The sequence below is a fragment of the Leucoraja erinacea genome, chromosome 15, assembly GCF_028641065.1.
Source record: "Leucoraja erinacea ecotype New England chromosome 15, Leri_hhj_1, whole genome shotgun sequence".
In the NCBI taxonomy this organism is placed as follows: Eukaryota; Metazoa; Chordata; class Chondrichthyes; order Rajiformes; family Rajidae; genus Leucoraja; species Leucoraja erinaceus.
This window is the reverse complement of record NC_073391.1, coordinates 45959961-45987823: the sequence shown is the minus strand read 5'-3', so window position 1 is coordinate 45987823 and position 27863 is coordinate 45959961. Positions and strand designations below refer to the sequence as shown.

General features: G+C 50.2%; 1 protein-coding gene and 1 pseudogene across 1 annotated transcript in view; both read left to right on the top strand.

The window, feature by feature from the left end:
* Window positions 1-201: 201 nt before the first annotated feature.
* The window catches only part of LOC129703880 (uncharacterized), a 42488-nt gene continuing 14826 nt past the window's right edge, over window positions 202-27863 (top strand). Inside the window, 11 exon segments of the mRNA XM_055646554.1 lie at window positions 202-896; window positions 8906-10246; window positions 10867-11062; window positions 14849-15051; window positions 19518-19609; window positions 19735-20287; window positions 20290-20422; window positions 21139-21310; window positions 21919-21992; window positions 23324-23456; window positions 25084-25886. Of these exon segments, the coding sequence (XP_055502529.1) occupies window positions 744-896; window positions 8906-10246; window positions 10867-11062; window positions 14849-15051; window positions 19518-19609; window positions 19735-20287; window positions 20290-20422; window positions 21139-21310; window positions 21919-21992; window positions 23324-23456; window positions 25084-25886 (3853 nt within the window). The 5' untranslated portion in view covers window positions 202-743.
* Window positions 895-3787, top strand: LOC129704300 (gastrula zinc finger protein XlCGF26.1-like; annotated as a pseudogene).

The window sequence follows — 27863 nt, the reverse complement described above, 5'->3', positions numbered from 1 at the left end:
TTCCTGGGATGTCAGGACTGTCTTATGAAGAAAGACTGGATAGACTTGGTTTATACTCTCTAGAATTTAGGAGATTGAGAGGGGATCTTATAGAAACTTACAAAATTCTTAAGGGGTTGGACAGGCTAGATGCAGGAAGATTGTTCCCGATGTTGGGGAAGTCCAGGACAAGGGGTCACAGCTTAAGGATAAGGGGGAAATCCTTTAAAACCGAGATGAGGAGAACTTTTTTCACACAGAGAGTGGTGAATCTCTGGAACTCTCTGCCACAGAGGGTAGTTGAGGCCAGTTCATTGGCTATATTTAAGAGGGAGTTAGATGTGGCCCTTGTGGCCAAGGGGATCAGAGGGTATGGAGAGAAGGCAGATACGGGATACTGAGTTGGATGATCAGCCATGATCATATTAAATGGCGGTGCAGGCTCGAAGGGCCGAATGACCTACTCCTGCACCTAATTTCTATGTTTCTATGTTTCTATCACAATGAATGGCGGTGCTGGCTCGAAGGGCCGAATGGCCTCCTCCTTGCAGCTATTTTCTATGTTTCTAAACTAATTCAAACACAAACTTCATTGGTTCGTGAGTCTGATAGTTTCGACATTCGGCACTTGTAAGTGGAATGATTTTACAAGTCATCGACGAGAGAGGTCGCTGTGTTACATTGACTGCAGACTCTCCACATACAAGAACAAAGTGGCTGTTGTTCATTGGGGACCGTTGAGCCGGTGATTTCAGATCGTGTCCATGGCGCCGTCTTCACCCAGAAACACCCGCGCCCTAGAACCCGCCCTATGTTGCAGACGATACCAAGCGCGCAGGCGCGGAGAACCCCGCAAGTGGTGCGGCCAAGGCGCGCATGCGGTCCGTGGACAAAAGACTCCGGAGGATCGGCGGCGGGTAGGAGCGGGGATCCGGGCGCGGGATCAGTCAGCACCGAGGCCCGGCCTGAGGAGCGGCCCCCGGCTGCGGGGAGAATCGGTGCGGTCCCCGGCGGCGTGAGCGCATCGAATGCACGGATTGACCGGTGAGAGGAAGGGTCCCGACCCGGACAGATCTTTACCTGTTAATTTATGGTCAACTCTTTTTACAGGGTAGAAGAAGCAGAGGATTGATGTTCAGGAATCTCCAACTCGTTTATTTCACCGGCGCCTGAACGTGTGGGAGGATTCACTGCGTCAGCTGATCCGCCCGGACGCCAGACAGGTCACAGCATGGAGAAATTACTGGCCAGCTCTGAGTGTGGGCAGGGATTAAACCAATCTTCCCACCTGTTGACCCGACAGCAAGTTCACACTGTGGAGAAACCGTTTACCTGTCCCGATTGTGGGAAGGGATTCACTCAATCGTACCTACTGAAGAGGCATCAGCGTATTCACACAGGGGAGAGGCCGTTCACCTGCTCTGAGTGTGGGAAGGGATTCATTGAATCATATGCGTTACAGAATCACCAGCGAATTCACACTGGAGAGAGGCCGTTCACCTGCTCTGAATGTGGGAAGGGATTCATTGGATCATATAAGTTGCTGCTGCACCAGAGAATTCATACAGGGGAGAAGCCGTTTGTCTGCTCTGAGTGTGGGAAGGGATTCATTGAATCATATGCGTTACAGAATCACCAGCGAATTCACACTGGAGAGAGGCCATTCACCTGCTCTGAATGTGGGATGGGATTTACTCGTTCATCTCAGTTACTGAGACACCAGCGAATTCACACGGAGGAGAGGCCATTCACCTGCTCTGAGTGCGGGAAGGCATTCAGCCAATCTTCCCAGCTGCTATCCCACCAGCGAGTTCACACGGAGGAGAAACCATTTGCCTGTCCCGATTGTGGGAAGCGATTCACTGTAGCAAACAACCTAAAGATTCACCAGAGAATTCACACGGGGGAGAGGCCGTTCACCTGCTCCGAGTGCGGGATGGGATTCAACCAATCTTGCAACCTGGTATCCCACCAGCGAATTCACACTGGGGAGAAACCATTTGTCTGTCCTGATTGTGGGAAGGGATTCGCACATTCATCGACTTTACGAAAACATCTCAACCTTCACCCTGGGAAGAGACCGTTCACCTGCTCTGAGTGTGGGAAGGGATTCACTCAGGCGTCTGTGTTCCTGACACACCAGAGAATGCACTCTGGAGAACGGCCGTTCACCTGCTCTGAGTGTGGGAAGGGATTCACTCAGTCGTCTGTGTTACTGAAACACCAGAGAATTCACTCTGGAGAACGTCCGTTCACCTGCTCTGAGTGTGGGAAGGGATTCTCTCGGTCATCTGTGTTAGTGGTACACCAGAGAATTCATTCAGGGGAGAGGCCGTTCACCTGCTCTGAGTGTGGGAAGAAATTCACTCAATCTTCAAACCTGAAGACACACCAGCGAATTCACACTGGAGAGAGGCCGTTCACCTGCTCTGAATGTGGGATGGGATTTACTCGTTCATCTCAGTTACTGAGACACCAGCGAATTCACACGGAGGAGAGGCCATTCACCTGCTCTGAGTGCAGGAAGGCATTCAGCCAATCTTCCCAACTGCTATCCCACCAGCGAGTTCACACGGAGGAGAAACCATTTGCCTGTCCCGATTGTGGGAAGCGATTCACTGTAGCAAACAACCTAAAGATTCATCAGAGAATTCACACGGGGGAGAGGCCGTTCACCTGCTCCGAGTGCGGGATGGGATTCAACCAATCTTGCAACCTGGTATCCCACCAGCGAATTCACACTGGGGAGAAACCATTTGTCTGTCCTGATTGTGGGAAGGGATTCGCACATTCATCGACTTTACGAAAACATCTCAACCTTCACCCTGGGAAGAGACCGTTCACCTGCTCTGAGTGTGGGAAGGGATTCACTCAGGCGTCTGTGTTCCTGACACACCAGAGAATGCACTCTGGAGAACGGCCGTTCACCTGCTCTGAGTGTGGGAAGGGGTTCACTCAGTCGTCTGTGTTACTGAAACATCAGAGAATTCACTCTGGAGAACGTCCGTTCACCTGCTCTGAGTGTGGGAAGGGATTCTCTCGGTCATCTGTGTTAATGGTACACCAGAGAATTCATTCAGGGGAGAGGCCGTTCACCTGCTCTGAGTGTGGGAAGAAATTCACTCAATCTTCAAACCTGAAGACACACCAGCGAATTCACGCTGTGGAGAAACCATTTGCCTCTCCCAACTATGGGTAGGGGTTTGCCAGTAAGTCTAACTGGGTGACCTTCCCAGAGAATTCATGCTGGAAGAGTGTGTGGGCTGGGATTTACTCGAATATCTGAACAATTGACACACCAGCTCGTTCACATTGGGGGAGAAAGTTTAATTAAGTTTCTGGTTTGTTTAGAGATACACCGACCAGCAATTCCCGCATATTAACACTATCAATGAAAAGGTTAAATGCTTTTAAATATATAAAAGACACAGTGGAATACTTGACTAGGTAGTAGCTTATATTTCGTCTCAAGCAGGCTTTCACCGGTGGCTTGATAAGAGAGAGAGACAAGCCCGGGCTTGCCTCAGATTGCTGTGTATTGCGACAATGAGCGGTGTTGTGGAAATGTGTCTACCAATTGATGAGAGAGACAAGCCCATACTTGTCTCAGTGATGTATTCTGAGACAATGACCGATGCCTTTGGAATGTAACTAAGTGACAATCATACAAAGTATAAAACACCATGAAACTCTTTGTTCATTGAAGTGGTGGCACGGAGGAAGTCAAGTGTCTGTGTTGCTTACTTGACTGGTGTATCCCCATCACTTCCCAGTCGATGTTCAGTAAAGCTTGAGTTGGTCTAACTAACGTTTTTGTGAGTTGTCTGTTTATTAAGATGTGAACCGTATTATCCCGCACCCACAAGGGACAATTTTTACACAAGCCAATTAACCTACAAACTTGTACGTCTTTAGAGTGTGCGAAGAAATCGAAGATCTCGGAGAAAACCAAAGCAGATCATGGGGAGAACGTACAAACTCCGTACATAGATCATCTGTAGTCAGGATCAAACTTGGGTCACCAGCGCTGCATTCGCTGTAAGGCAGCAATTCTACTGCTGCGCCACTGTCATTAATTGAATTGAATTGAATACATTTATTTAGCCAAGTATGTGTACATGCAAGGAATTTGCCTCAGTTGTTAAATCCTGTTGCGTCCACAAGTGACTGTTGGTGTTGGACTCTATGGTTACTGCTGATATATTACGACACATATCTTGGATATGTGACAATAGGCCGTGGGCCAAGGTGTCAAAAGGGCTTTAGTTCAACTTTCGTGACCCTGTCTGGTATCTACTTGAAATTTGGCACAGATTTGGATAAAACATCATCAATAAAGAATTCATAATTCGTCAGTGCAAATAGTTGATTGATTAATTAATTAAGCTAATTAGAAAGAGTAACAGTGCACTCACTCTTCTCCTCAATAATGTTTAGCTGTATATGGGAACATTGAATACGGGTTTCACTGGCTCCTGAACTCGCGTAATTAATGTTTGAGGGCAGATCCTGTGTGTTCCCCAGTTTACTGAACCCCACTGACTACCAGTGTGCAGAGTGGGGGTCACGACCATAGTGGGACTGGGGCAGTGCCAGGCTGGGGGAAGGCTTAGGCATCTTCCACTGAGAGGAAAATGCCCAACCCTAACTTGCTCCCCTTCCAGAACTGCCCACGGCTGGAACTGGAGCCGCTTTGGGGTCGGCTGTGGGCTCCTTATGTGTGGCCGCTCAGCGTGTCCACCTCGTCCAGCATGCCCTTCAGAACCATCAGCAGCAGCCTACCCAATGCCACGATTACACTGAATGTCAACATGGTGGAGAGCAGCACTGTCCTGCACGCTGCCCTGGCCGCCTTCAGCACCCGCATTGCGCTGGCTCCGCCCGTCCACCCGCTCACTGCAACACCGGCCGGCCATCAGCCCAACGTCCGCCAGCCTCACAGCACCCACCGGCAGGCCAACAGACTGATTGACCCCCCCCATCTTACCCCCGGCTCATCAGCTTGGCCGCCTTCAGCACTCCCATAGCTCTCCTATGCTGCGATTGTACCAAGTTTCGTTCTGATAGCTGGAAGCTGGTAAGTGTTATCGAGGTTTCAAAATCTTAAAAACCGCTCGTGCGCAGATCGATTTCCTCTCCTGCCATTCAGCGCCGCGCGGAGTGGTCCCTTCTACTGTCACTCCGCGGGATGGCCCCTCCCCTACCGGCGCCATCGCGTCTTTACTGCAGCTGCGGAAGGTTCTGGATGGCCGGCGGAGATCTCCATCTGGACACAATTTTTAGATGGAGGGACCGGAAATGGCCCGACGCAGCCAGTGCGGAGTCAGAGGTGGCATTGATGTCACCAATCGGAAAGCGGAGATTCTGATCCCGGTGGAGGAGAACGACCAACGAAGCGACCTGCGACCGCTGTGAGTCCCCATTGCACCCCCAACCCCCTCTGGTCCCCCTCACTGGCTCCTGCCCCCCTCTCCCGTGATACTGAAAGCCATTTGCTTATGTCTCTGCCCCCACACTCCTCCCTCCCCCCCCCCCCCCCCCACATACCCCTCCCTCCCACTCACCCATCCCTCCCACATATCCTCCCCCACCCACAAACCCTTCCTCCACAACACACCCTGCCCAAAACCCCTCCCCCCCCCCCCCCCCCCCCGCCCACACATACCCCCGCGCCCACACACACACCCCCCTCCACAAACCCCGGCCACACACACCCCTTCCCCCAAACCACCTCCTCCTATATCTTTCACCCCGCCAACACACACCCGCTCCCACAGCCCTCCTTCCCCCCCCTCGCAGACCCCTCCCTCCCCCCACATACACACTTCCCTCCTACCCCACACCCCCCCACCACCACACACCCTCCCCATGGTGACTGGGACCCAACGGGCCCCACTTAGTCTAGTATGTTATAAATCCGATTCAGATTCAGATTCAATTTTAATTGTCATTGTCAGTGTACAGTACAGAGACAACGAAATGCATAAATACAGGTAGATACGTGATTTGGGGCATGAAATGAAAAGAAAAAGCACCTCGGCCCACGGTCTACAAATAAATGAGTTCTGTTGTCTACGCATACAATGTAGGCCACTCGGCCCATCTGGTCACTCACTGACAGTCTTTCTCTTCTGATGACTTCTCCGGAATAGAAACATAGAAAATAGGTGCAGGAGTAGGCCATTCGGCCCTTTGAGCCTGCACCGCCATTCAATATGATCATGGCTGATCATCCAACTCAGTATGAATGTTCTTGTATTTCTTCCTCCTCCGTTTACTCTGCGGAGGGAGGGTGAAAACTGCCATTGGTTCATGTGTAATAGTTGGAATTTCCGGCACTTGTAAGTGCGATGGTTTTGCAAGTAACCGATCACGTCGTTTGGGAGAGGTCGCTGTGGTTAAATTGACTGCACACCCTCCACATACGAGGACCAAGTGTCTGCTGCCCATTGGGGAACGTTGAGCCGGTGATTTCAGGTCATGTCCATGGCGCCCTCTTTACCCAGAAACGCCCGCGCCCCAGAACTCGCCCTATGTTGCAAGCGATACCAAGCGCGCAGGCGCGGAGAGACCCGGAAGTGGTGCGGCCCAGTCGCGCATTCGGTCCGTGGGCAAAAAACACCCGAGGATCGGCGGCGGGTAGGAGCGGGGATCCGGGCGCGGGATCAGTCAGCACCGAGGCCCGGCCTGAGGAGCGGCCCCCGGCTGCGGGGAGAATCGGTGCGGTCCCCGGGGACACGATCGTATATAAATATATAAAGAAGCAATAATAGTGTACGAGACACAGTCTGGACACAAAATGCTGGAGTAACTCAGCGGGTGAGGCAGCATCTATGGAGAGGCGGGATGGGTGACGTTTCGGGTCGAGACCCTTCTTGAGTGATGTCGGGCGGAACAAAGATAGAAAGTAGGCGGTAACAGTAAGACTAGTGGATAAACTGGGAAGGGGAAGGGGAGGGGGATGGATGGAGGGAGAAAGGTTAGATTGAAATTGGGAGAGGCATTTGAAGTGCTGAGCCACCGGAAGATCAGGTAGGTTACGACGTTCTGAGCGGAGGTGTTCCCCAGTCTATGCAGTTCGGAGTTCATTTGGAGGTTGTTGTGTTTAATACCCTGATGGTTGTCGGGAAGAGGCTGCTCATGAACCAGGACTTTACAGTTTTCAGGCTCCTATACCGTCTTCTCGATGGCAGGAGTGAAATGAGAGTGTGGCCAGGGTGGTGTGTGCCCCAGATTGATTGATTGATACTAGGCACTGAGAAATTCTTTGTTTTGCGTACAATGCTCCAGCATGCCATGTATAGGGAGCCGACAAAGTTACAAAAGTATTCAATGTAGTCTCAAATGGCTGGAGTAACTCAGTCAGATAGCATCTGTGAAGAAAACTTACAAAATTCTTAAGGGGTTGGACAGGCTAGATGCAGGAAGATTGTTCCCAATGTTAGGGAAGTCAGATAGTCACAGCTTAAGGATAAAGGGGGAAAGAAACCGGATGATAGGTCATGCAGAGAGTGGTGAATCTCTGGAACTCTCTGCCACAGAGGGTAGTTCTTCATTGGATTTAAGAGGGAGTTAGATGTGGCCCTTGGAGCTAAGGGGAAGAGAAGGCAGGTACGGGAGAGAGTTGGATGATCAGCACAAAGCAAATGATTGAATTGTAGGCTGCGAATGGCCTACTCCTGCAAATTTCTATGTTTCAAGGTGAGTGAGGGTCAGACTCTCTTTAAGGAGAGTCAGGAGAAAGGGGAACAAGAGAACAACAAATGAATGAATGGTATGCAACAAAAGTATCAATGGTTAAGGAAAAAAGCCATTGTTAGCTGTGGGTTGGATGAAAACGACGAGTATGGAACTCACGAGGACGACAGTGAAATTAGTACATTGACCAGGCTGGGGGAGGGACGGAGAGAGAGGGGATGCAAAGGTTACTTGACATTGGAGAAATCAATGTTCATACCGCTGGGTTGTGAGCTGCCCTAGCGAAATATGAGGTGCTGTTCCTCCAATTTCCATTTGGCCTCTCTCTGATCACGGAGGAGGCCCAGGACAGAAAGATTAGTGTGGGATTGTGAGGGGGGAGTAAAAGTGTTTGGCAACTGGGAGATTGGGTAGGCCCAGACGGACGGAGCGAAGGTGTTCAGCCAACGATCTCCTGGTCTACGTTTCGTCTCACTGATGTGTAAGATTCCGCACCTGGAACAATGGATACAGTAGATGAGGTTGGTGGAGGTGCAAGTGAATCTCTGCCGTAGCTGAAACGCCTGTCGGGCCCGGGACACAATCAAGGGAAGAGATATAGGGACAGGTGTTGCATCTCCTGCGGTAGAGGGGAACCTGGGGAGGGGGTTGGAGGGGATGAGTTAACCACGGGGGTTGAGGAGGGAACGCTCTCTGCGGAAAGGGGGTGGGGATGGGATGATGTGACTCGTGGTGTTCGATCCCGCTGGAGGTGGCGAAAAACATCAGTGGATTATGTGTTGTATGCGACGACTGATGGGGTGGAAGGTGAGATCTAGGAAGGGAGGACTAGGGCCCTTGTTGTGACTGGGGGGAGAGGGAGCAAGGGTGGAGCTGTGGGAGCATCATATCATCTATGATGGGTGAGGGGAACCCCCGTTCCCTAAAGAATTTGGATGTCCTAATATAGTGCCACATGTCCCTCTACTCATCTACTACGCTGACTGGTGTCCGTTGGCCAGTGCTAGGCAGATGTCTTCCTGGGTTGGATGTAGACCGTGTCCTTGATGATGGATGTGAATTTCCTCAGGAAGTGGAAGGGACGGCACTTCACCGCAAGGTGTTCGTGGTGTAAAGTGCGTAACCCACCGCTTTGTGACAAGGCTCACCGTTGACACTAAAACCACCTCTTCTGACACACTCGTCTTAATCTGTTAATGTTTATTGTGAACTCTTTTATTCAAGGTAGAACAAGCAGAAGATTTGTGTTGGGGAATCTCAAACTCAACCCATCAGATCCGCAGTGTCGTTGGGTTCGCCAGCACCTTGCGAGGCATTCACTGAGCTGACGAGACGCCGGGGAGTTGACAGCATGGAGACATTATCCACCAGCTCTGAGTGTGAGCAGGGGTCCACTCAATCTCCCCACCTGGTGACCCACCAGCAAGATCACGCTCTGGGGAAACCATTTGTCTGTCCCGATTGTGGGAAGGGATTCACTCAAGCAGGCCACTTGACGAGGCACCGGAGAATTCACACCGGGGAGAGGCCATTCATCTGCTCTGAGTGCGGGAAGGGATTCGTTCAATCCTTTGCGTTAGTGGCGCACGAGAGGATTCACACCGGGAAGAGGCCGTTCACCTGCTCCATGTGTGGGAAGGGATTCACCCAATCGTATACGCTAGTGAGGCATCAGAAAATTCACACCGGGGAGAGGCCGTTCACCTGCTCTGAGTGCGGGAAGGGATTTGTTCATTCCTTTGCGTTAGTGGCGCACCAGAGAATTCACAAGCGGCCGTTCGTCTGCCCCGAGTGCGGGAAGGGATTCACTCAGTCGTGTTCGTTAGCGAGACACCAGAAAATTCACAGCGGGGAGAGGCCGTTCATCTGCTCTGAGTGTGGGAGGGGATTTGTTCATTCCTTTGCGTTAGTGGTGCACCAGAGAATTCACAAGCGGCCGTTCATCTGCTCCGAGTGCCGGAAGAGGTTCGTCGACGCAGACGCATTGCTGACGCACCAGAGAATTCACAGCGGGGAGAAGCGATTCACCTGCACCGAGTGTGGGAAAGCATACACTCGCTCGTCTGCGTTACTGAGACACCGCAGAGTTCACATGGTGGAGAGGCCGTTCACCTGCCCCGACTGCGGGAAAGGATTCATTGACTCGGACGCATTGCAGACACACCAGAGAATTCACAGTGGGGACAAGCCGTTCACCTGCACTGTGTGTGGGAAGGGATACCCTCGTTCATCTGCGTTGCTGAGACACAGCAGAATTCACACTGGGGGGAGTCCGTACACCTGCTCTGATTGTGGAATGGGGTTTACTCATTTGACCAGCATGTTGACACATCAGCAAATTCACGCCGAGGAGAGGACGTTCATCTGCTCCGGGTGTGGGTTGGGATTCACACAATATTCCCACCTGGTGACCCACCAGCGAGTTCACGCTGTGGAGAAACCAGTTGCCTCTCCAAACTGTGGGTAGAGATTCACTGGTAAATCTAATCTGGTGACCCACCAGAGAATTCACACTGGGGGAGAGGCCACTCACCTGTTTAGTGTGTGGGAAGGGATTCACTTGATTATCTGAGCTGTTGACACCAGCTCGTTTACGTTGGGTGGGGGCGCGGGCATTTGAAGTAAGTTTTCGGTTCACTGTTTCACCATCGCGGTTGCTGAGTCCAGTTGCAAGTCCACAAGCGACTGCTGGTGTTGGACTGTGCGGGTACTGCTGATGTTCATCACACCCAGGACTGAACCTTGGTCGCTGGACACAGTTGGGGTTTGTTCCGATGTTGTTACTAACTCCTATAAGTGGTCGGGAATTTAATGTCTTGGATCAGTGACAAATAAATAAGTGCTGTTGTAAACCCTGTGTCTCTCTGCATGCAATGTACATTGAGCGGCCATTCGGCCCATCTGATCACTGCCAGTCTTTCTCCTCTATTCTTGTATTTCTTCCTGCTCTGTTTACTCTGGGGAGAGGGAGGGTGAAAACTGCCATTGGTTCATGAGTGACATAGTTGGAATTTCCGGCACTTGTATGTGCGATGGGTTTCACAAGTAATCGATCACGTGGATTGTGAGAGGTCGCGGGGGTTAAATTGACTGCACACCCTCCACAAACAAGGACCAAGTGGATGTTGTCCATTGGGGAACGCTGAACCGGTGATTTCATGTTACTTCCATGATGCCTTCTTTACCCAGAAGCCCCCGCGCCCCAGAACTCACCCTATGTTGCAGGCGATAACAAGTGCACAGGCGCGGAGAGCCCGGACGTGGTGCGGCCAAGATGAGGATGCGGTCCGTGGACAAAAGACTCCGGAGGATCGGCTGCAGGTAGGAGCGGGGATCCGGGCACGGGATCAGTCGGCACCGCCTGAGGAGCGGCCCCCGGCTGCGGGTAGAATCGGTCCGGTCCTCGGGGTCACGTGGGGACGGTGCCGGTCCTCTCTCTACCTCTACCTCTAACTCTCATCTTGATTGTATCTATGCCCAGGAGATCGTGGAACCACGCCAAAACGGTGGGGGATAGCGCTAAACTTTTGCGCCGCCTTACACACCGTTGTCCTGTGGTTGTTTGTGTCAAGTTTCGTTCAGATGAATGTTATATTTCACAAGTTATTGACATTTAAAGGTTTACAAAACCCCACTTTGAGAGAAAATCACTTCACTGCTGGCGGTTACAGCTGTGATGTCACAGTGGAATCTCATTTGCAACATGTTCCAATCATAGAACACTTAGTCCTGGCAGAGTGAGGCTGAACGGCGGGGGGGGGGGGGGGGGGGGGGAAGAGGAATTGTATTTGATTTAAGTCCTGGCACCAGGTGCTTACATTTTTTAACGTTTAAAAAGAGGGAGGATGATAGGGCTATGGGCGAGTGGTGGAAAATTGCATTGGGGGAAATGGGTGAGTGGTGGAATATAGTGTTGGGGGAACCTGACCTCCCATGTGACAGGGACCCATTGGGGGACGGCCAAGTGGTGGAATCTTACGATGTGGAACGGGTTGCGTTTGTGGACCAAGCCTCCCGTGGGGGCTATGGGTCAGTGGTCGAATATTACGTTGGGGGAACGGGTTATGATGGGGGGGGACCAGACCTCCCGTGTGACAGGGACCCAACAGGTCCCACTTGGTCTAGTATCTATATACTAGTAAAAGTCTCATCTTGTTTGACTGTCTGTCTGTGAGATCAAGGAACTACGCCAAAACTGTACACAATAGCGGAAAACATTTTTGCGGAATCTTACTCGGCTTTTTCCCGTGGTCGATAGTATCAAGTTTTTTTCAAATTTGATGTTTTTTATTTCACGTTATTGATATCTAAAGTTTAAAAAAAGCCAACTTTGAGAATAATATCTGCCTGTGAGTGGGAGACTTCTGGAAGCTTCCAGTGATGATGTCACAATGGGATCTCATTTACATACGCTGCCGTGAAGATTCCGACAACCGCTAATGACATCACAACGTGACCTCTGCTGCCAATACACAAGCGATGAGAGTTGACGGAGTGGGAGATGGGAGGAGAAGAAATGTTATTTAAACATTGCCTTTAGTGGGGGAGTGCGAAGAGCGGTGAGGGAGGAAGTGACTGAGGTTAGGGAAAATAGAAAGGGAGGGAGAGGCTAAGGGATCAGCAGCTTCAAGGGGAGTAAGGAGAGAGAGATTTTTGTACCCCCCCACCACGTGGGAAGGATTGATTGGCTCAAGGGAGCGCCGATGCTGACCCAAAAGTCGAGTCCATTCATTGTTTCCGGGAATGGTCTAGTACAGGGTCGGCAAGCTTGTTCTGTAGAGGGGCAGGATGCATGTCTGTGAGCTGATGGCGGGCCACGTCTATCATGTTTCCTATGTTTCTATTTGATTGGGGCCAGTCAGCCATGATCACAATGAATGGCGGTGCTGGCTCGAAGGGCCGAATGGCCTCCTCCTGCACCCATTTTCTATGTTTTCTATTTTCTACGTGTACACATGGATCCCGCCCCGGATGGCAGGCATCAAATCACGTGTTCACAGAAGGGAGACAAAAATGCTGGAGAAACGCAGAGAGCGAGGCAGCCTCACGCAATCCTTGCATGTCTCACCGGCTCGGTTTCTCCAGCAATTTTGTCCACCTTCGATTTTTCCAGCATCTGCAGTTCTTTCGTAAACGTGTTCACAGAAGGTGCGCGGCCATGTCGGCGGCTTAGCGCAGGATACGGTACAAACCAGAGCTCGGCGCTCAGCGGGCCGGATGATTAAAGGAAAAAAAATCTGCCTGCGGGCATTTTATTTAAACTCTCATCTTGTTTGTATCTATCTGTTGGCTGTTAGAAAATTGGTTGGCAGACCGGAAACAAAGAGTAGGGATTAACGGGTCCCTTTCAGAATGGCAGGCAGTGACTAGTGGAGTACCGCAAGGCTCGGTGCTGGGACCGCAGCTATTTACAATATACATCAATTATTTAGATGAACGCATCCAAAGTAACATTAGCAAATTTACAGATTACACAAAGCTGGGTGGCAGTGTGAACTGTGAGGAAGATGGTATGAGAATGCAGGGTGACTTGGACAGGTTGGGCGAGTGGGCAGATTTAAATGTGGATAAATGTGAGGTTATCCACTTTGGTATCAAAAATGGGAAGGCAGATTATTAATTAAATGGTGTCAAGTTGGGAAAAGGGCAAGTACAACGGGATCTGGGGGTCCTTGTTCATCAGTCAATGAAAGTAAGCATGCAGGTACAGCAGGCATTGAAGAAAGCGAATGGCATGTTGGCCTTCATAACAAGAGGAGTTGAGTATAGAAGCAAAGAGGTCCTGCAGTTGTATAGGGCCCTAGTAAGACCACACCTGGAGTATTGTGTGCAGTTTTGTTCTCCTAGTTTGAGGAAGGACATTCTTGATATTGAGGGAGTGCAGTGTAGGTTTACAAGGTTAATTCTCGGGACGGCGGGACTGTCATATGCTGAGAGAATGGAGCGGCTGGGCTTGTATACTCTGGAGTTTAGAAAGATCAGAGGGGATCTTATTGAAACATGATTATTAAGGGTTTGGACACGCTAGAGGCAATTTCCTTCGCTCCATAGATGCTGCCGCACCTGCTGAGTATCTCTAGCAATTTTGTCTACCCTAGAGGCGGGAAACGTGTTTCCGATGTTGGGGGAGTCCAGAACCAGGGGCCACAGTTTAAGAATAAGGGGTAAGCCATTTAGAACGGAGATGAGGAAACACTTTTTCCCACAGAGCTGGGAGTCTGTGGAATTCTCTGCCTCGGAGGGCGATGGAGGCCGGTTCTTTGGATATTTTCAAGAGGGAGCTGGATAGGGCTCTTGAAGATAGCGGAGTCAAGGGATATGGGGAGAAGGCAGGAGCGGTTTACTGATTTTGGATGATCAGCCATGATCACATTGAATGGCGGTGCTGGCTTGAACGGCCGAAAGGCCGACTCCTGCACCTATTGTCTATTGTCTGTTTACTTTGGGAAGGCAGGGTGAAAACTGCCTCTGGTTCATAGAAACATAGAAACATAGAAATTAGGTGCAGGAGTAGGCCATTCGGCCCTTCGAGCCTGCACCGCCATTCAATATGATCATGGCTGATCATCCAACTCAGTATCCCGTACCTGCCTTCTCTCCATACCCCCTGATCCCCTTAGCCACCTGCCACATCTAACTCCCTCTTAAATATAGCCAATGAACTGTGTGGCCTTACCCTCTGTGGCAGAGAGTTCCAGAGAAGGCTCTGCGTGAAAAAAAGTTCTTCTCATCCTCCCTTTATCCTTAAGCTGTGACCCCCTTGTCCTGGACTTCCCTAACATCGGGAACAATCTTCCTGCATCTAGCCTGTCCAACCCCTTAAGAATTTTGTAAGTTTCTATAAGATCCCCTCTCAATCTTGTAAATTCTAGAGAGTATAAACCAAGTCTATCCAGTCTTTCTTCATAAGACAGTCCTGACATCCCAGGAATCAGTCTATGAGTTATATGGTTGGAATTTCCGGCACTTGTATGTGCAATGGTTTTCACAAGTAATCGATCACATTGTTTGTGAGAGGTCGCTGTGATTAAATTGACTGCACACCCTCTACGGACAAGGACCAAGTAGCTGTTGTCCTTTGGGGAACGCTGAGCCGGTGATTTCAGGTCACTTTCATGGTGCCGTCTTTACCCAGAAGCCCCCGCGCCCTAGAACCCGCCCTATGTTGCAGACGATAACAACTGCGCAGGCGCGGAGAGCCCGAAGTGGTGCCGCGGGTCCGGGACAAAAGACTCCGGAGGATCGGCGGCGGGTAGGAGCGGGGATCCGGGCGCGGGATCAGGCAACACCGAGGCCCGGCCTGAGGAGCGGCCCCCGGCTGCGGGGAGAATCGGTGCGGCCCCCGGGGACACGGTGGCCCGTCACCTGGGGACGGTGCCGGTCCTATATAAATATATAAACAAAATAATAGTGTAAAGACAAAACCAATGCCCCCAAGTCTATGTAGTTTGGAGGTTGTTGTGTTTTGGCTGTTTTACTGTTCTTTTTATAAATCATGTTTCCCGGGGTATCTAAATCTAAATTTTAAAGTTTAGAAACAGAAACATAGAAATTAGGTGCAGGAGTAGGCCATTCGGCCCTTCGAGCCTGCACCGCCATTCAATATGATCATGGCTGATCATCCAACTCAGTATCCCGTACCTGCCTTCTCTCCATACCCCCTGATCCCCCTTAGCCACAAGGTCCACATCTAACTCCCTCTTAAATATAGCCAATGAACTGTGGCCTCAACTACCCTCTGTGGCAGAGAGTTCCAGAGATTCACCACTCTCTGTGTGAAAAAAGTTCTTCTCATCTCGGTTTTAAAGGATTTCCCCCTTATCCTTAAGCTGTGACCCCTTGTCCTGGACTTCCCTAACATCGGGAACAATCTTCCTGCATCTAGCCTGTCCAACCCCTTAAGAATTTTGTAAGTTTCTATAAGATCCCCTCTCAATCTTCTAAATTCTAGAGAGTATAAACCAAGTCTATCCAGTCTTTCTTCATAAGACAGTCCTGACATCCCAGGAATCAGTCTGGTGAACCGTCTCTGCACTCCCTCTATGGCAATGATGTCCTTCCTCAGATTTGGAGACCAAAACTGTACGCAATACTCCAGGTGTGGTCTCACCAAGACCCTGTACAACTGCAGTAGAACCTCCCTGCTCCTATAGTGTAAGTTATGACATCGGATGGAAGCTGCATACCAACCCTCGTTGCACATATGTGCAATGTCAATAAAATATATATTGTTATTATTAATAGCCTGATGGTTGTCGGGAAGAAGCCGCTCCTGAACCAGGATGTTACAGTTTTCAGGCTCCTGTACAATGTCTTCCCGATGGCAGGAGTGAAATGAGAGTGTGGCCCGGGTGGTGGGTGTCCCTGATTAATTGATACTAGGTATAGTGACATTCTTTGTTTTGCGTACAATAGGGCAGCTTGCCATGTATAGGGAGCCGACAAAGTTACAAAAGTATTCAATAGAGTCTCAAATGGCTGGTGTAACTCAGTCAGATAGCATCTGTGGAGAAAAGGAATAGGTGAGTGGGAGTCAGCATCTTAGAAACTTACAAGATTCTTAAGGGGTTGGACAGGCTAGATGCAGGAAGATTATTCCCGATGTTGGGGATGTCCAGAACTAGGGGGTCACAGTTTTAAGGATAAGAGGGAAGTCTTTTACGACCGGGATGAGAAAATCATTTTTTACACAGAGAGCGGTGAATCTGTGGAATTCTCTGCCACAGAAGGTAGTTGAGGTCAGTTCATTGGCTATATTTAAGAGGGAGTTAGATGTGGGCCTTGTGGCTAAAGGGATCAGGGGGTATGGAGAGAAGGCAGGGGTGGGATACTGAGTTGGATGATCAGCTGTGATCATATCGAATGGCGGTGCAGGCTCGAAGGACCAAATGGCCTACTCCTGCACCTATTTTCTATGTTTCTATCTCTTCTTCAGACTGAGAGTCAGGGGAAAAGGGAACAAGAGAACAACACATGAATGAATGGTATGCAAAAAAAGTAGCAATGGTTAGTGAAAAAGTTGGATGAAAAAGAGTTGCAGAGTATGGAACTCACGAGGACGACAGTGAAACTAGTACAATGACCAGGCTGGGGGAGGGACGGAGAGAGAGAGGGGATGCAAAGGTTACTTGACATTGGAGAATCAACGTTCATACCTCTGGGTTGTCAGCTGCCCAAGCGAAAGATGAGGTGTTGTTCCTCCAATTTGAATTTAGCCTCACTGTGATCACGGAGGATGCCCAGGTCAGTGTGGGAATGGGAAGGGGGGCGTGGTAAAGTGTTTGGTATCCGGGAGATCTGGTAGGCCCAGAGCGAGGGTGTTCAGTGAACGATCGCCTAGGGAATGCCGAGGTGAGAGAGATGAGAGGGAGTAGGAGAGAGAGCGTGCGAGGGGGAGAACGAGAGAGAGAGAGACAGAGAAAACGAGAGAGTGAGAGAGAGAGAGAGAACGAGATAGAGAGATTCCAGCCTCTTAACGTTTCCCCAGGCCATGGGGAAACATTGCTACCAAATGACTTGAAATGATAAACTTCGGGCCAAATGCAAGAAAGCAGCTATGACATATGATACACAATAAACTGTATTACAAATACACAATAAACAAGTTCTGCATTCTTGTACTCTTACATGGGTATGACCACACATATTTTGTTTTAATTCAGCAAAATGGCACCGTGTAAAAATACTGATTTTCAGGTACTAGAATACTGAAATGCTCTGACAAAACTTGGCAGCTGTGTTTCGCAATGGGATTGTAACTCTACCAGCTACAATGTTGTAATCCCAGGACATTCAGTCGCACCAGCACCAGCACCAGCCAGTGCAATTGCAATCTACAATGTTGCAATCGTTTACTTTATATTCCTGGCAGCAAGGATTTTTAAAAAATGTTTAAGAAGGAACTGCAGATGCTGGAGAATCGAAGGTTACACAAAAAATCTGGAGAAACTCAGCGGGTGCAGCAGCATCTATGGAGCGAAGGAAATAGGCAACGTTTCGGGCCGAAACGTTGCCTATTTCCTTCGCTCCATAGATGCTGCTGCACCCGCTGATTTTTTTTTAATGTTGAGTGTGCGGTTTTTTTAAATATATTTCCGGCAGCAAGGAATTTTTAAGGGGAAATGAGCCGCGCTTGCGTAATTGGTGAGTGGTGGAATATTGCGTTGGGGGAACGGGTTGCGTTGGTGGACCAGGCCTCCCGTGGGGGCTATTGGAGTGGTGGCATATTGCATCGAGGGATCAGGCCTCCCGTGTGACAGGGACCCAACTTTGTCTAGTATATCAATATAAAAACAAACTATAATAGTGTAAGGACAAAACCAATGTCCCCAAGTCTATGTAGTTCGGAGGTTATTTGTTCGGAGGTTGTTGTGTTGTGTTGTCGGGAAGAAGCCGCTCCTGAACCAGTACATTGCAGTTTTCAGGCTCCTGTACAATGTCTTCTCGATGTCGGGAGTGAAATGAGAGTGTGGCCAGGGTGGTGTGTGTCCCTGATTGATTGATTGATACTAGGTATAGTGACATTCTTTGTTTTGCGTACAATAGGCCAGCTTGCCACGTATAGGGAGCAGACAAAGTTACAAAAGTACTCAACGGAGTCTCAAATGGCTGGAGTAATTCAGTCAGATAGCATATGTGGAGAAAAGGAATAGGTGAGTGAGAGTCAGACTCTTCTTCAGACTGAGAGTCAGGGGAACAAGAGAACACCACATGAATGAATGGTATGCAAAAAACGTATCAATGGTTAGGGGAAAAGGGCCATTGTTAGCTGTGGGTGGTGGGCAGGGAGTGATTTCTTCAGGCTGACTTTGCACAAGATGGGCTAAGGCGTCTGACAGCGCCAACTGGTGTTTGTATGCCATGGCGTCCAGTTCCTCTAGTGCTAGACAGATTATAGAGTCATAGATTAATACAGTGTGGAAACAGGCCCTTCGGCCCAACTCCCTTTACACTGGCCAGCAAGACTAGTCCCACCTGCCTGCGCCTGGTTCATAACATCCAAACCTGCCCTATCCATGTACCTGTGCAACTGTTTCTTAAATGTGGAATAGTCCCTGCCTCAACTACCTCCTCTGGCAGCTTGTCCCATACACCCACCACCCTCTGTGAGAAAAAGTTAGCTCTCGGATTCCTAATAAACCTTTTCCCCTTCACCTTGAACCTATGTCCTTTGGTCCTCGATGCCCCTACGCTGTCAAGTCAAGTCAAGTCACATTTATTTCTATAGCACATTTAAAAAAACAACTCTCGTTGGCCAAAGTGCGTTACATTTGTTATAAGAATAGCACAACAAAACAAGCTACATACATATATACATGTAGCCCTCACTCAGAGGACGTCAGGAATGGCTTGGGAGTATAGATAAGTCTTTATAGTCTTAAAAGAGTCGATGGAGGGGGCAGTTCTGATGGGAAAGGGGATGCTGTTCCACAGTCTAGGGGCTGCAACCGCAAAGGCGCGGTCGCCCCCGAGCTTATGCCGTGGGGTATTCAACAACCCCAAGTCGGCCGATCTGAGGGACCTGGAGGTGTAGTGGTGGGTGAGAAGACTTTTTATGTAGGTGGGGGAAAGCCCATTGAGGGCTTTGTAGACATGGAGGAGAATCTTGAAGTTTATACGGAACCGCACAGGGAGCCAGTGGAGAGAGGCCAGGATCGGGGTGATGTGGTCCCTTTTTCGGGTGCCCGTCAGGAGTCCGTCCCGCTGCGGCGTTTTGGACCAGTTGCAGGCGGGACAGGGAAGATTGGCTGATGCCAGTGTAAAGGGAGTTGCAGAAATCTAGGCGGGAGGAGATGAATGTGTGGATGATCTTTTCCAGGTCATCAAACTCTGGGTAAAAGACTCTGTGCATCTTCCTGGGTTGGATGCAGACCGTGTCCATGATGATGGAGGTGAAGTGGAAGGGACGGCACTTCACCGCAAGGTGTTCCAGGTGTAAAGAGCAAGACATGCGTAACCCACCGCTTTGTGACAAGGCTCACCGTTGACACTAAAATCACTTCTTCTGACGCACTCTTCTTAATCTATTAATGTTTATTGTGAACTCTTTTATTCAAGGTGGAACAAGCAGAAGATTTGTGTTGGGGAATCTCAAACTCAACCCATCAGATCCGCAGTGTCGTTCAGTTCACCAGCACCTTGCGAGGGCTTCACTGAGCTGACGAGACGCCGGGGAGTTGACAGCATGGAGACATTATCCACCAGCTCTGAGTGTGAGCAGGGGTCCACTCAATCTCCCCACCCGGTGACCCACCAGCAAGATCACGCTCTGGGGAAAGCATTTGTCTGTCCCGATTGTGGGAAGGGATTCACTCATGCAAACCAGTTGAAGAGGCACCAGAGAATTCACACCGGGGAGAGGCCGTTCTCCTGCTCCGAGTGTGGGAAGGGGTTCATTGACTCGACTGTATTGCAGGCACACCAGAGAACTCACACTGGGGACAGGCCGTTCATCTGCTCTGATTGTGGCAAGGGATTCGCTCATGTGAGCAGCTTGAAGACACATCAGCGCATTCACACCGGGGAGAAGCCCTTCAACTGTCCCGAGTGTGGGAAGCGATTCACTCATGAGGCCGAGAGTCCACGTTATCTGCTCCGGGTGTGGGAAGCGACAATCAGAGAGTTCACACCACCGGGGAGAGGCCGTTCATCTGCTCCGAGTGTGGGAAGGGATTCGCACAATATTCCCACCTGATGACCCACCAGCGAGTTCACGCCGTGGAGAAACCAGTTGCCTCTCCCAACTGTGGGTAGAGTTTCACTGGTAAATCTAACCTGGTGACCCAGCAGAGAATTCACACTGGGGGAGAGGCCACTCACCTGTTTAGTGTGTGGGAAGGGATTCACTTGATTATCTGAGCTGTTGACACCAGCTCGTTCACGCTGGGTGGGGGCGCGGGCATTTGAAGTGAGTTTTTGGTTCGCTGTTTAACCATCACGGTTGCTGAGTCCAGTTGCAAGTCCACAAGCGACTGCTGGTGTTGGACTGTGCGGGTACTGCTGATGTTCATCACACCCAGGACTGAACCTTGGTCGCTGGACACAGTTGGGGTTTGTTCCGATGTTGTTAGTAATTCCTATAAGTGGTCGGGAGTTTAATGTCTTGGATCAGTGACAAATAAATAAGTTCTGTTGTAAACCCTGTGTCTCTCTGCATGCAATGTACATTGAGCGGCCATTCGGCCCATCTGGTCACTGCCAGTCTTTCTCTTCTGCTGACTCCTCTGGAATGTTCTTGTATTTCTTCCTCCTCTGTTTACTCTGGGGAGGGAGGGTGAAAACTGCCATTGGTTCATGAGTGACATAGTTGGAATTTCCGGCACTTGCATGTGCGATGGGTTTCACAAGTAATCGATCACATCGTTAGTGAGAGGTCGCGGTGGTTAAATTGATTGCACACCCTCCACATACAAGGCCCAAGTGACTGTTGTCCATTGGGGAATGCTGAGCCGGTGATTTTAGGTAACTTCCATGGCGCCCTCTTTACCCAGAAACCCCCACGCCCGAGAACTCGCTCTATGTTGCAGGCGATACCAGGTGCGGAGAGCCCGGAAGTGGGTGCGAACAAGCCGCGCATGCGGACCGTGAGCAAAAGACTCCGGGAGGATCGGCGGCAGGCAGGAGCGGGGACAAGGTGGCCCGCCACTGGGGAACGTGTCGGTCCTATCTGTATATCACTAAAATACTCATCTTGGTTATTTCTATGTGTGTGGATGAGACTGCGTGTGCACATGTGGGTGTATGTGATCCCGTTAATTGGCCAAAATGGTGCACGATAGTGCTACAATTTTTGCACCATTTTACTCACAATTGTGGTGTAGTGTATCAAGGGCCTGTCCCACTTGGGCGTCATTTGCGCGTCACCCAGATGTCGCACGAAGATTCTGTACATCTCAAAATCCTGGGGTGTCGCACGCGTTTCACGTGTCACTGCCTACGTCACCACTCACCATGCGCGCATCACTTGCGCGGAACAACGTGTGCGTCGAGACGCGTAAATGATGTCGTGTAAATTACGCGTAAATTCCGCCCAAGTGGGACAGGCCCTACAAGTTTTGTTCAGATTGATGTTATATTTTACAAGTTATTGACATTTTAACTTAAAAAAATAAAACGGTGTCCCCACTTGCCCCACCCCTGCCCTCTTTGTTTGACTGGTGTCAAAAGGACAGCCACGTGTCCTCAGCGCGGCCTTTCCTCAATTTTACAGATTGCCATCTTTTTTTCCTCGCTTCACAACAGCGACCCGACAGCTGTGCTGGGGTTGCAGCCGGGGGGGACCGGGGGCGGGGAGAGGCTATGCAGATCCTGGGCAGGTGAGATGGGAGAGTATGGAAGGAAGGGGGGGGGGGATAGCAGGACGGGAGGGGTAGAGGGAGGGGAGAGGGATTTTGGATGGTGGGAGGGAGTGGTTGGGGAAAGGAGTGGGGAGGGGATGTGCACAGGGGAAAGAAGAGGGAGGGTCACTTGAAGAGGCACCAGCAATTTCACACTGGGGAGAGCCCATTCACCTGCTCCGAGGGTGGTAAGGAATTCACTCAATCGTATACGTTAGTGGGACACCAGAATATTCACACCGGGGAGAGGCCGTTCACCTGCTCTGAGTGGGATGTGATTCAATCATTCCTTTGTGTTAGTGGCGCACCAGAGAATTCAGACAGGAAACAAAATAGGGATTAACGGATCCCTTTCAGAATGGCAGGCAGTGACTAGTGGGGTACCGCGAGGCTCGGTGCTGGGACCCCAGCTATTTACAATATACATTAATGATTTAGATGAAGGGATTCAAAGTAACATTAGCAACTTTGCAGATGACACAAAGCTGAGTGGCAGTGTGAACTGTGAAGAGGATGCTGTGATGATGCAGGGTGCCTTGGACAGGTTGGGGGAGTGGGCAGATTCAGTTTAATGTGGATAAATGTGAGGTTATCCACTTTGGTGGCAAATACAGGAAGGTCTTGATCTAAATGTAGTCAAATGGGAAAAGGGGAAGTACAACGGGATCTGGGGCTCCTTGTTCATCTGTCAATGAAAGTAAGCATGCAGGTCCAGCAGGCAGTGAAGAAAGCGAATGCTGGAGTGACGCAGCGGGACAGGCAGCATCTCTGGAGAGAAGGATTCATCTCTAAACAAACTAGGTTCAATAATGACCAACCCCACTCACCCACTCCACGCCCTGAAGATGATCAAGTGCAGCATCTTCAGTCAGAGACTGATTGCACCAATGTGCAAAACGGAGAGATATAGGAAGTCTTGTATACCAGCTGCTATAAGGTTTTATAATGCACAAAAATAATTTTGGATTTTTTTTAGTATTCATTCATTATATTTTAACTTATTAAGTATTGAAGCTATCTGTGAAAATGTGTGGTGTTATGTCTGTCTTGAAGCTGTTGTGGCACTGTAATTTCCTGTAAAGGATTATTGAAGGTTATTCAATTCAATTCAAGGAATGGGAGACGTTTCGGCTTGAGACCTTTCTTCAGACAAAAACGGTACTTGGTTCATGATTTACTATATCTACTGTATCCACTGTTCCAGGTTTCAACGTCTGGGGGCACACAAAAGGACCAAGTGAATATTCACTCCATTCGGGAACGTTGAGCCGGTGATTTCAGGTCATTTCCATGGCGCCGTCCTTACCCAGAAATCCCCGCGCCCCAGAACTCGCCCTATGTTGCAGACGATATGAACTGCGCAGGCGCGGAGAGCCCCGGAAGTGGCGCGACCCTGGCGCGCATGCGGTCCGTGGACAAAAGACTCCGGAGGATCGGCGGCGGGTAGGAGCGGGGATCCGGGCGCGGGATCAGTCAGCACCGAGGCCCCGGCCTGAGGAGCGGCCCCCGGCTGCGGGGAGAATCGGTGCGGCCCTCGGGGACACGGTGGCCCGTCACGTGCTGGTCCTCCCCCCCTCCCCCTCCCTCCACACCCGGGCCCCGGGGAGTTTCCCGCCCGTCAGTGACGGCGCATGCGCATCGACAGCACGGTGACGGATAGACCGGTTTCTGTCTCGCGGGTGGTTGTGGGTAAAGAGGCGGCCATGGCCAAACACACACAGGCGCCTCGTGTCTTTTTCTCCGAGTGTATTATCACATTCCATTGCTTGAGTGAGGCTGCACGCACATTGCTGAAACTGCATCTGATTTGTACAACCTAGCGGTGTGAGCATTGAATTCTCTCATTTTAAATAACTTCCACCCCAGGCGTTTTACAGTTCTCCACATTGTTCCCCTCTCATAGAAACATAGAAATTAGGTGCAGGAGTAGGCCATTCGGCCCTTCGAGCCTGCACCGCCATTCAATATGATCATGGCTGATCATCCAACTCAGTATCCCGTACCTGCCTTCTCTCCATACCCCCTGATCCCCTTAGCCACAAGGGCCACATCTAACTCCCTCTTAACTATAGCCAATGAACTGGCCTCAACTTCCCTCTGTGGCAGAGAGTTCCAGAGATTCACCACTCTCTGCGTGAAAAAAGTTCTTCTCATCTCGGTTTTAAAGGATTTCCCCCTTATCCTTAACTCTCGAGATCATACGTCCCCCTGCCAACAGTGGGTCTACCAGGCACCTCCCTACCTGAGGTCCTCTGTGGCCATTGATCCTGGACTTTTCCCACCTCCAGCTCTTCACACCACCCACCACCCACCCCATGCTTAAACATAGAAAATAGGTGCAGGAGGCCATTCGGCCCTTCGAGCCAGCACCGCCATTCATTGTGATCATGACTGATCGTCCCCAATCAATAATCCATGCCTGCCTTCTCCCCCTATCCCTTGATTCCACTAGCTTTCATTCTCAAGATGGGTGTCACCCTGAAACACCACCAGTCCTTTTCCTCCAGAGTTGATGTCTGATCCGCCGAGTTACTCAAGCACTTTGTATCTAACTTTGGTAAACACACCGCAGAGACTAAAATGATCTAATCTGAAACACTATACTTAACCAATTAATGTCCTTTTTGTAACTCATTTTGCAGGGGGGGAAAGCGGAGAATTTGCAGCTGCCAATCGCAAGCTCAACGACACATTTGATCTGCAGTGGCGTTGTTCAGTTCTCCGGTCCTGAATGTCATCGATCCTTGTATTATGGAAAAGGGGATGCGTGTTTCCTTTATTTCCGTAAAGGGATGACATACCATACAGTAACCTCGCGGGCAGTGATTCTCCCACCCTTGAGTGAGTGAGTCGAGACAACCGACCGTGGAGGGAGCTTCGACCCTTGACACAGCTGAAGGTAACAAACTGGTCACGATGCAGAGGAACTAAGCACGCGTACAATGTTGGAGTGAGATTGGATGCCACCTTGTCGGCTGCTTCAGGTCATTGATCAAAAAGTGAACATATATTTCATCTGCAGTACAAATATGGATCATGCTCTCGATCCAGTTCCCTGAGAACACAACAGCTGCATCCCCTCTGGAGGTTGGTTGTTCAACTCTCCAAGTGCAGGAAGGAGTCACTGTGACATACTGACCGACGAAGTGCCAGGGGGGGGTCACGGCATGGAAACATTATTCACCTGCTCTGAGTGTGGGAAGGGATTTGCTCAAACTTCCCGGCTGCTAGTACACGAGCGGATTCACACCGGGGAGAGACCGTTCGCCTGTTCCGTGTGCCGGAAAAGATTCATTCAGCTGTCTCAGCTGCAGACACACCAGCGAGTTCACACTGGCGAGAGGCCGTTCGTCTGTTCTGAGTGCGGGAAGGGATTCACTCAGTTATCTCAGCTGCAATCACACTGGCGGATCCACACTGGCGAGAGGCCGTTCGTCTGTTTTGAGTGTGGAAAGGGATTCATTCAGTTATCTCAGCTACAGTCACATTGGCGGATTCACACCGGGGAGAGGCCGTTCGTCTGTTTTGAGTGTGGGAAGGGATTCATTCAATTATCGCATCTCGGGTCACACCAGCGGATTCACACTGGGGAGAGGCCGTTCCCCTGCTCTGTGTGTGGGAAGAGATTCATTCAATTGTCTCAGCTTCAATCGCACCAACGGATTCACACCGGGGAGAGGCCGTTCACTTGCTCTGTGTGTGGGAAGGGATTCATCCAATTATCGCACCTCAGGTCACACCAGCGGGTTCACACCGGGGAGAAGCCGTACCCCTGCTCTGTGTGTGGGAAAAGATTCACCCAGTCTTCCAACCTGATGGCTCATCAGCGAGTTCACACTGGAGTGGACGTTTCAACAAGATGTTTCTTCACTCTTTGACCAGTTGTTAAGTCCAGTGGTGGCTCCTGGTGTTGGACTCTGCAGTTACTGCTGCTGCTGCTGCTCATCACACCCTGGACAAGACCCTGGTCATTTGGCAACAGTTGGGGTTTGTTCTGCTGTTATAACTGGCCTGGAATTTAATATCTAAAATAAAGGAGATCTGCTATAAACCATGCCTGTGTCGCTGCACGCAATATACCCAGAGCCACTCAGCCCATCTGGACTCTTGCACTCTTTCTCCCCTGGTGAATCATTGAATGTTTGTTTCACTGTTTACTTTGGGAAGGTGAAAAGGGTAGACACAAAATGCTGGAGTAACTCAGCGGGACAGAGGCAGCATCTCTGGAGAGAGGGAATGGGGGACGTCTTGGCTCGAGACCCATCTTCAGACGAAAACGGTACGGGGTTCATGAGCTACTGAATCCACTGTTCCAGGTGTGAATTTCTGGGGGCATAATATTATGCAATGGCTGGTGAGTTGGCTTGTTTTGGTGGTGGTCGGCATCATATTGTGCCGTGTGTGCTTCCCTACTGCCCTGTGAGGACTGCCAGGAGGGTGGAGGGGTGGCATTGAACCCGAGGGCCGGATGTAACCGGAATTTGGGGTGTATGGGGTTAATATGAGGTGAAATTGTGTTCAAAACACCACTCTGCATGCTTGGGCTGATTAAATCACGAGGATGCCTGCACAGTGGTTAAGATAAGCTTAACTAAGCGAAACTAGCTCAGTGTCTGATCGAACCCATAACTCACGCCATTATGGAACGGATAGTTAATTTAACACATAATCACCTCACATTATTCAGATATAATTATTATACAGTATATAACCATATAACAATTACAGCACGGAAACAGGCCATCTCGGCCCTTCTAGTCCGTGCCGAACACTTACTCTCACCTAGTCCCCTCTACCTGCACTCAGGCCATAACCCTCCATTCCTTTCCCGTCCATATACCTATCCAATTTATTTTTAAATGATGAAATCGAACCTGCCTCCCCCACTTCCACTGGAAGCTCATTCCACACCGCTAGCTCCCTCTGAGTAAAGAAGTTCCCCCCTCATGTTACCCATAAAGGTTTGTCCCTTAATTCTCAAATCGTGTCCTCTTGTTTGAATCTTCCCTGCTCTCGATGGGAAAAGCTTATCCACGTCAACTCTGTCTATCCCTCTCTATCAAGTCCCCCTTTAACCTTCTGCGCTCCAAAGAAGTACTTTTGATTATTATTGTTTGTATACTCGGTAACATGTAGTTAGATGGGGGGGGGGGGGGGGGTTAATGTAGACTCATGACTCCAAGGGGTGTAGTGTAAGGGTTAAACTGACAATTTGAGCTAAAACGTGAAATGGAGTTCTCAGCTCCGTCAGCAGCCAGACATTCCATAGCCCCTCCCCAAAACAAGTTTCCAGACACGTTATCTCCTCATGCCTGTGACCGTTGCCTGGCAATGCAGCCTTTCCCAGGACATTCTCTGGGGGAAAGGTTGCGTTGGTGGACAAAACACGACGGCAACGGTGGGGTCGACCACCCGCTCCCCCTCCCCCTGCCGCTAGTAGCGTAGAAACCTTGCAGACAAGGTGGGGCTTATGATTGGGGCAGTATCTGCTCTGATAAGAAATGCCATAAAGATTGGCGTTGGGAGCCCTTTGGGTTGGACCGTGGACCTCAGCCTTGGACCGTGTCGCGAACGGTGTCTGGTGATCTTGAGCATAACATCCTGCGGCATGCTCTGCCGTGTACGAGTGTACGGTTTGCGGGTGCGTTCGGGGATACGTGCGTGTCTGTGCCTTATTTAGCACAGTGTCATAAATTACTGAGTGAATCGAAACTGTTATTGAAGGTAGGCATCCAGGTGCAGCAGGCAGTGAAGAAAGCGAATGGTATGTTAGCATTCATAGCAAAAGGATTTGAGCATAGGAGCAGGGAGGTTCTACTGCAGTTGTACAGGGTCTTGGTGAGACCACAC